This window comes from Fulmarus glacialis, unplaced genomic scaffold (genome assembly GCF_000690835.1).
Source record: "Fulmarus glacialis isolate BGI_N327 unplaced genomic scaffold, ASM69083v1 scaffold7297, whole genome shotgun sequence".
NCBI lineage: Eukaryota > Metazoa > Chordata > Aves > Procellariiformes > Procellariidae > Fulmarus > Fulmarus glacialis.
In genome coordinates this window covers 3,708-13,426 of record NW_009223728.1, presented here as the reverse complement: position 1 = coordinate 13,426, position 9,719 = coordinate 3,708, and the positions used below count along the sequence as shown (strand labels likewise).

Below are 9,719 nucleotides of genomic sequence, written 5' to 3'. Positions count from 1 at the left end.
GAGCTGCAGAAAGGGTGTGTAGAAGCTGTAGGCAGATTAACAGAAGGTGCAGAGGTGCGATCGCCATTTTAAGGCAAGGGGCTTACTGCAGTTAGCCAGCGATTTCTGTAATCAGTACAAAGCTGTTAACAGAGCTCAGATCCCTGTGCTCTGAATAGTGAGGTTTTGAAAACGAGGGCATGGGTTTGCCTATGGAATATTTATCGGAAAAGGCGAGCTTTAATGGGTTTATGAGCTTACTTGCTAGGACAAATACATCTTTCTAACAGAAGGAAGAGCTTGCTGTCTGTGCAAGATCATCACGTGGAGGAGAATCCTTAGCTAGAGAGAATCCTTGGCCATGGTTGCTTACCTGCCTATCTCCTTGGTTTAAGGGATTAATTTTGCTTAGTATGTCATTAGAATCCTGAGAAGTAACAGAAAAATAGAGCTCGGTAAAATGTCCTGGTTGTCAATTGTTTTGCTGCTCAATTGTTACAACTGCTTCAGGTGTAAAATAAAGCGGTAAAAACATTGTTTCTACTTTGACAATTAAGGTAGCTCATAACTCTCCAAGGTGCGCATTTTGCTCTGCATTTTGTTGAGCTATTGCAGCCTCATGAGTTTGCTTCCAGTTTTAAGATTCATCATCTAATTTCAGTCTATTTCCTACGATTTTGTGTAGTACTGCCTTTTATTATTTTAATTATAGTACAGTTTAATTATAGTACTATTTTGAGTTAGCAAAAATTTAACAGATTACAGCCTGCAAGTATGCTAGATAAAAGAGATTTTTAGGAGCCTCAAATATTCGATTAAGTAAGTTTGTAACAGCAACACCTATGAAGAGAAAGCTGCATCTTTCACAAAAGGCTGCCTCAAGTTTGATGTCACTTGCAAAGTAGGACTGGTAGGGACTTATGGCTATTTTTTGAAGATTTTCTCTTTGCTTTATTTTGAACTCTGATACTTCAAATTAGGAATTAGGACACATCTGCAAACATAATAACGATTATTCTCTTCTCAGCAAAATTACATTGCTGTTTGTATCTGAGGGGATGGCTATTATCTTGGACAGTCAGCATGAAAGTGATACTCGTGCATTTAAAATCGGTGAGGCATGCTCATGGCTAGATCTGCATATAGATAAGCTTTATTCCTGTTCCCCAGATATTCCTCAAGTCTCAACACAAAGAAACACCTTGTGTTGAGTCTGTAGTTTCCCAAACATTTTAAACCACTATAAGCAGGTACTGTTGCCAAAAGAAGCAGTCCTGCGCTCTCCTAAGTTGGATGACGATTTCTCTCTCTATGTGCTACCTTCTTTTTGAATTTTCTAATTCACTTGTGGTGAATTAACTGAAATAATTTTTCTCATGTAAAACTTACCCAGCAAAAGAAAAAAAAAAAGGGGGGGGGGGGGGGAAGGGAGGGACCGGGTGGCTTGAAGGCTGCTGTTTTTGGGTTAGTTTGGCTTATATTCACTCAAAATATTAGTGAAACTGTTGCCTGAGTATCTTCACCACAGTGTAGGTACAGCAGGAGTGCAGGAGGGTGTCTTTCCAGCAGGAGGGAGTATAAGGTACACAGAAGATAAATGCATATGCAGTTAATTCCATACTCAGTACATTACACTGAGGAAGTGATCCGAGAGTTTTATGTGTTTGTATGGGTTGACTGAAGATTGTTGGCCTTTTTTAAAGAAAAAAAAAATGTTACAAAGTGGATTATTTTCCTACTCATCCACTATCCTGTTGAGGAAGTGGAAGACATAACATGCTAATATGTTATGGAATAGTACTTTCAATAAAAATGCACTGCAAGATATTTCCTCCTTTTAATGAAGAGGGACAAATGATGTCTTTGGAGCCTGAAATTCATTCCTGGACCATTTGAGTCCTTTATGTCTCAGACAGTCTTTTGCTGCAAGCACGAGAGTTTAATGCCTTTTGTATTTCTTGGCCCAGCCATTATCCATTAGGCAGGGGCAATCAGTTACGTTCAAGTAAGCCAGAAAATGACTGCTGCTGCAGTGTGCGTTCTGATGGTTACCAGTTTGGGCTGGATTAGAACTAATGACCTGGGTTTGAGATGTGATCTGTTATCTTCAGCTAAGTACTTTGTTATGCTCTAATAGAGGTAAATTACTTTCTCACTTGTGCTTCTTTGTAGATTATTTAAATTCTCCTCTTGCTTTGCCTTATACCTTGCAAACATGTATGGGTTTCTGAAAAATGAATAAGATGGGGTTTTTCCAGATTTCTTTAGTTGCTTTTGTTGAAATTCTTTCAAGCCTGTTTATAATGTAGACCTATAAAACATTAGAGTTTTTTTTGTCAGGGGCTGCTTTTGAGCTTTGACCTTGGATGATACAGACCATAGTTTAATAATCACTTGAGAGTATCACTATGCCGAACAATAAACATACCAGATTTCATTTCTCCCAGTGAGGCAGAAAACAGCACCATCATTTGATTTAAACTAAAATAGCCAAATTAACTTAGTGCAAAAAGTGCCATTCATTTAGCAAAGCCTAAGTAGGATGTTCATTTACAGAATACTTTGTGGGCTTCTGCCAATTACCAAGCAGTTGATACTTGTTAAACAATTAAACTCTTTCTGAGCCCTTTAACTAATATTTTGCAGCCCTCAGTCTCCAGATAATGCCACTGTTATAACTGTAGTTCCATCCTAGTACCATTCCTCATCTTCAAAGCATTAAGCAAATATTAACATATGCTTTTTTATTTACCTGTAAATGAGAACAAGCTAGCACTTTTCTGGGCAATGCACATCTGGTATTTTTTCCACTGAACAATATTAGTTTCTGTTCCTGCTCTACTTCCAGCTACCTTGTGTGATGGTTTGAATCAGCTGGGTGAAATTTTGCTTTATTTACCATGTTAGAAGATATTCTTTCTTATACTAAACAAATTTCAGTTTATCGATAGGTTTTTCCAGTGTTGATATTATGGACAAGTTCAGTATACCATATTTACTCAGCTATAAATATTGATATTTGTGTGTGTGTGTGTGTGTGTGAAATGTGATTTAACAGTTGGTTATTTAACTCACCTGCACAGAGATTAGGATTCTTCTCTTACACAGTGATAGACAACCTCGCAGTTATCCTATGTTGTGTGGCTAGTATCTAGTGTGTAGGTTTATTTCCATTGTAAATTATATCCTTTGAGGCATGAACAACAGATTTTTGGATTTGGTTGACAGAATCGGAAACTGGATTTCATATATTTCACTTGAATGACATTTTAGTTCTTAAGACTACACCTAACCATTTAGAGTTGGGTTTTATTTTCTCTAAGAGCTTTTTGCTTTGTCTTTAGCTTAGAAGTAGACACCTAAACATACAGGTGAGAGCCATGTTTTTAATCTTAGCAAAGATGGTTTTGAGATGCGCTCAAAGAAACTGTACAATTTTGCTGGCCAAAGGTAAGGGTCTTATCGTTGTTGTTCTTACCTTGCCTGTTGCACTGCCTGGTGCCTCCTGTGGCTTCATAACTGTGCGGCTGTATTTTATGTAATGGGAGTCATTAACTTTGTAAAAAAAAAAAAAAGGGACTTTGTTGCTTTGGATTCCACAAGCCATCTTTTCAGTACTCCCTGTCTTTTCTGGCTTTGGGAGCATGAAAGGTATGTTAAGCTCCATTTTCCCTATTCAGATTATGTCATACCTTGGGTTTTTTGGGTCAGGAGCTGCTATGTTGACTTACACCAGGGAAAAAAAACAAAACCAAAACCACAGGAAAACATGAATCCTTTCCCTGGTTCTCTTTCCAGTTGTTTGAATATTCTTATTAAGGTTATATTGTTACAATATTCTTATTATTCTTATTCTTACAAAAGAATGGCAATAAAATTGATGGAGAGATTCCAAAAAGCATAAGTATTATGGCAACTTGTAAATATGAACTCAGTTCTTGATTATTCTCCTCTTTTCACTGCAAATCTATTCCTTTGACACATTATTGAAATTAAGGAGGTGAAGAGATGAGCCTGAAGCTGAGTTTTTATATCAAAGAGTGTGTTCGGCCAACAGATTCTGTCAGAAGGGCTCAGACAGCTGATTAGTTTTAAGCAGCTAAACAAACAAAAGATGCTGAATAACTTAATGTTATAGTTACGTGATGTATTTTGGCAATCAAAATTCACGATTCATGACAGTATCAGATGTCATCACTTAGGAAGGAATAAGTAGAAACTCCTGTGTGTCTTGTGGCTAAAATGTTTTTGAGGAGGGTTTCTAATCTTCATCAAAACATGAAATGGTGGCCACTGCACCTTGGCTTGTGATTCTGCAGAGTGTAAGCACTGTGGTTGGCTCTGGAGAGGTAGAGAGGGTTAATTCCTTTGGTTTTGCCCTATGACCACTTGAGAATGGGAAGCATGATGAAATACTTTCTCAAAGTATTCAATAGAAACTTATCATGAATAATTGGAGCAAAATAGAATAAATCAAGGCTTTTTTTGGTCTGGTAATTCATAATTGAAACCACATTGAGGTTAGATTGATATTCAGAACAACCCAGCTGAAAAAGCCGTACCCACAGAGGCAGGGAATACAGATCCCTGCTTTGCTTAGATGTGTAGAAGAACTGCTTAGCTACTGTTTAAGTTCAACACACTGTTGTCCTTACCTCTGTGCTTTTAGAAGTCAGCGAGTTGTTGTTCAAACTGTGTGGTTTCACTAATGTGTTGGTTACAACAAGCACTGAGTCTGGCTGTTGAAAATAAAACACACAGGGAGGAAAGCCCGCTGTCTTGTTCATGGGAGCAGTGAAATTTTCTTCTTCTAAAGTGCTGTTGCTGAGTTGGCCCACTAAATGATAGCTGGGAAGTTCTTGACTCTCTTCTCTAATACGGGACATCTTACAGAGCCTTGGTTTCCTAGAGACCCTTCTGTGATGCAGTTTGTCATGTGTCTGCTATGTCTTTCTTCAAGTCTCTTTCAGTGGTACTCAGTGTACACCCAAATAAGTAGTTTTGGGGGAGGACCCTGTCTTAGTTATGTCTGGTATTTTGCCAATACCTTTGAGGCTCTGTAGCATTTACAATGACTGGCCAGTTCTCAGTCCGGTTGTGTTCCTTGATGTCCTGAAGCTCCCATCTATCTCAGTTCTGTATCCTGCTAAGAACGGTCTGTTTAAAACTTCTCTGCTAACTTGAACCTGAAGACTCCACATCGAGTCCAACCTTAAGCATCCCACGTAATAGAATTCAACTCCCTTGATACCTTGTCCTTAATCTATTACCTTTTTCTAAAATAGAATCAAGTTGGTTTTAATAACCAAGAGGGAGAGCAGTATTTGATGTATCTATAGTAAAGGAAGGTGCCTTTATTACACATGCACACTTGTGGAAAGCATGCACAGGACAGCTGCAGCAGTCTGAATCCGTCCCTGTATACATACCCGTTCCTGAATTCTCCTCTCTCCCCAGCTTCAGGCTATCCCTAAGTTCTCACTGTCATTCAGGTCCCACTACTTTGGCTTTTCATGTGAGTTGCAAAGAGCTGTCAGACAATTGAGACCACGAGACTTAAGTGACATGAGATTACTCTTAGGAAACTGGCATTTGAACTTGATCCTTTTTTGCCCATAAAAATGATTCACAGCAAACAACCTATTAATCTTAGATTAATTATCCTGGCTCCTCTAATGATATTAGCTGAGAAGGCAAGAGTGAAGGGTTGTCTTATCCATAGCTGAGTGTCAGCACTTTGTCAAAGAAAGGTGATGGATGATCAATCCACTGTTGCTGTTTGCTCTTCTCTCCGAGAGTGAAAGTTCCTGTGAATTTCCGTCAAGAAAGTTAACGAAGATGGGACTGGAGCAAATGTTCCTTCACCACTTGGTTTCTTGAGCAGTGACTGGGAGAACCCATCCCTATGTCATTATCCATTTCATGCTTTGCTGCCATAATGGCAATTTAATTAGGTTGCTGTTGAATTAATTGCCTGTATGGTTTGCTTTTCCCGAGCAGAAATCTGGAAGACTTTAGCAAATTATGGAGGCTTGAATTTGCCCGATTTCCTGCAGAAAGTGGGGTCAATAGGTCTCAGACTGTAGACACACTCTTCAGGCAGGCAGCAGGGGGTTGGCTTTTAATGGCACTTGAGAGATGCTTAATTGCCTTTTTGAAATGTTTTTCTCAAATGAGAGGCTTGGTTCTCCCATCCATTAGTGAGTGTCTACAGGCTTTTCCCTCCCTCCATCATCCTTTAGTAGATGCATGAGCAAAAACACCTCAAAAGTTGCCTTATTTTTCCTAAGTTATAACCAGCAGGGGAGAATTTTCATGCCTTTCTGAAAGTAGTAAAAGTTGGAATTTAAGTCATGTACCTAAAGCTTAGGTTTTTGAGAGAAAACATGATAATTTTTTAGGCACATATGCATGTGCTTGCACACGTACATTTGTATTTTTTTTTCTGTAAGTACCTAAAATAGTCTTAGGTGATAGAACAGGAATAGTCCTTTTCCAAGGATATTATAGCAATTAATTTGTTAGAAAATGCTGTGGCCAGAGAGAAAAAGTTGCTAGATAAACCTCAAGTGGGAGCCATTAATTTATGTGGCAATACTCACCCATAAGTAGTAAATACAGCATTGTCCGTAGATTACTCTACCAGTTACTTCTTCTTGTAGGGCAGAAGCGTAAGATTTTCTTGGCACTCTACTGAGTATGATGTTAAACCTCTGCTTCAAGCATTAATGAAAAGAGGTTTCTGAAAGTTGTTTTAAGAAGCTGCTCGACATTACAAGGGTCATTTGGGTAATAGCAATCTTGGGGTGGGGGTTGTGTGGAAACGAGTCTGTAAAGCTTTAATGAGATGGATAATGCTCTGGTAACATTTAGATTGTGATTTGCTATAGGAATTACTGAAGCTGGAGCAAAATCAGAGTTCTGTCCCCATCTGCCACCAGTCGTCTTGTAAAATTAGCAAAAATATGTATAAAAGCTTTAATTTTAGAAAATGTAATAATCTGAAAGCAGATTTGTCTCAGCACATGTCACTTGCTAAAGTAATAGATATATATTTTCTGAATTACTGAGTGTAGTCCTCTGCTATCACAGGTAGCCATGTCCCTTTCATGAACCGAAGTTCCATGTTATGCTGTTACTATTTCTACATTATCCTATTAGTCCTGTTGGGTAAAAACTAGAAATTCATGCTTTCCATTAGGAAACTCACAGTTTTTGTTGAACGCTACTTGTACCGGACTTGATAAAGTACGTGTAGCTGAAGACTAGTCCGTCTTTCCAACTATTTCAGGAAGTCTACTAAAGGGTATTACTCCTACTGCCTGGAACATACCCTTAGACCATCCTGGATAAAACTGTGTGCCAATGCTGTGCTTAACTTTAAGTGTCTCTTTTTAACCTCACGTATTTATCCCCCCTTCAGTGTTGATGTGTTCTAGAAGGAAATCATATTCACATCATGTTTTTTTCTCCTTTGCCAAAATGGACAAAATGTTATGATCTCTTTTATTAAATAGGCTTTCTATGCTCCTCGTCCTTGAAGTTATTCTAATTAGAGGTGTCTAACCACTAAACAGGAGGAGGGAGATTGTTGGGTGTATAAAGTAACGCAAAGACTAAATAAGGAAACGGAAAATTGCAAAATTTATTTCCTGCAAATATGAGCTGATAACTTTGAGTGTGTAAAACTTGCTTTCCTCCTGATACAAGCAGACTTATGGTATGAGTTTAGCTGGAGATTCTCACGGTATTTCTGTAAACTGCTAGCAATTACTAACTTCTTATGAGCGTTCATAGTTTTTACAGGCTAGGGATTCAAGACTTCCCTGCAAAACAGCATCACTCAATTTCTGCTTTCCCAACTCCCCTTTTCACCTCCTCCCAAAAGGTCTTGTTTTTCCCTTTGCTTCTCTGTCCGACCCCTGCTTGGAACATCAGCTGGAATGGAAAAGTTGAGACTGAAATGCCGACGCTTTCATTCCTGTCGAATGGTCCCTTCACTGCTTCCTCCCCCTCGTTGTCGGCTCCAAAGGAGGTTGGCACGTTCAGTGAGAATTTAGTTGTCTGTCTTGTCTTGTGCCAGTTGAGCTGGCTGCCTTGTGCTGGCAGTGTATTGAAGTAAGACCTTTAAAGTCTTAGAAGGGATGCCTTAGTTAAAATTCACAAGCAGTAGATAACTCTCTGAAATTCATCTTTGCATCTCATGCCTCTTTTTTTTTTTTTTTTTTTTTTTTTTTTAAATGCAATAGGTGGTTTTTTTCACCATTGAACAACCACGGTTTTGTGGAAGGTAGTACATTATTCCTCTAAGTGCCTGCTTTTCGCTTTTTTGCTTGGGTACACATTTTATGCCAGGTTTATGTTTTTGCTGCTTTGGTTTTGTTGTTGTTAATTCTTTTTTGCTTCTGAAATTGTAGTGCTGATTAAGTTTCTCTTTGTTTATTGAGTCCTGACTATAAATATAGATGTCTTGAAATAGTGATTAGTAAATGAGAATTGAGTCATGCTATCTGGGTTCAAAATTCACCTTGGTTTTCCTTCTCCACAAATCTATCTGCCTCTTCCACTTCATTTTTTACCTAAAACCCCTCTTGTCTGCAATGTTACAGCTAGCTATAAATGAAAATTGAATTAGGAAAGAGATTGGAATAAAGGTTTTGAGAAATTGCTGAAGTCCACTGTTGCCAGAATTGGAGAGTCAACCTGCCTGATCTGAGCAAATTCCAAATCTGACGGTTAGGTCCTGGCTACCTGAATTACTCCTTACTGTAACAATTACTCCCTACTGTGATAAGTCACTTTGATCAAATTGTTTTGCTATTTTCTTGTTTTTCTTCACAGAAGTGGAGCAGTGTGAGCAACCCACTCTTCCTTCCACTGATCCCACCTCAGTCCCAAGGTTTCACAGCCATAGTTCTGACCTATGACCGGGTGGAGAGCCTTTTCCGAGTCATCACGGAGGTGTCTAAAGTGCCTAGTCTATCCAAATTGTTAGTTGTCTGGAACAACCAGAATAAGAATCCGCCGGAAGGTAAGACCCCATGGTAGGTGTGGTGGAGGAGGGTGAAACTGGGGGGTAGCGTGACTACTTGCACCTCTTACGGAATGACCTCTCTTCTCCTTCATTAATACGTCTTTGAAAAGTATTTCATGGTTACTTTCAAAATAATAAATTGGGATTTTTTTGTGGCAATATTTTTGAAAGTGAAATGAGAAAGGCCAAAGTAGATTAAAAGAAAAAAGCATACCAGTGGTTGTGCTGCTAACTTCTGAATCAAAGGTAACAGATGCAATAGTTACAGAAACGTTTCTGTCTTCAACATTATTTTGGGGAGTGGTAAGGAGAGACCCATCTTTGATTTGTCAGTGCTTGGTTTTATTTCTCTGTAGACACCCTCTCATCGCAGTGAATACTACTTCTGCTACGCTGTTTTCTAGGGCAAATGTAGGTCAAAGCAGCAAAGTAGTTTGAATGCTTGAAGCTATAAAATAAGTGAATATTTTGACTGATGAAATGAAAACTTGGGACATTTTGGGTGCCCGAAAAGAAGTTCCCACACCACCAGAATATCTTGTGAAAATGTTACAGCTAGCCCAGTAAGACAAGACATATGTGCCTTTTTTAAATGTTTCTGTTTCCTACACATATGATACTATGTTGCTCTTTATAGTCTTTATGAGTGAATCTGGTGAATATCTGCATGGTATTTTAAATTTTTTTAATTCATGGTTACTGTAAA

The 9,719-nt window shown here is 38.6% G+C and overlaps 1 protein-coding gene across 1 annotated transcript in view; it reads left to right on the top strand.

The window, feature by feature from the left end:
* EXT2 (exostosin glycosyltransferase 2) overlaps positions 1 to 9,023 on the top strand; it is a gene marked incomplete at its 3' end in the record, with an annotated part of 46,700 nt that extends 37,677 nt beyond the window's left edge. Inside the window, exon 8 of the mRNA XM_009581895.1 lies at positions 8,821 to 9,023. Within this exon, the coding sequence (XP_009580190.1) occupies positions 8,821 to 9,023 (203 nt within the window). The remainder of the gene's footprint in view (positions 1 to 8,820) is intronic.
* Positions 9,024 to 9,719: the final 696 nt, after the last annotated feature.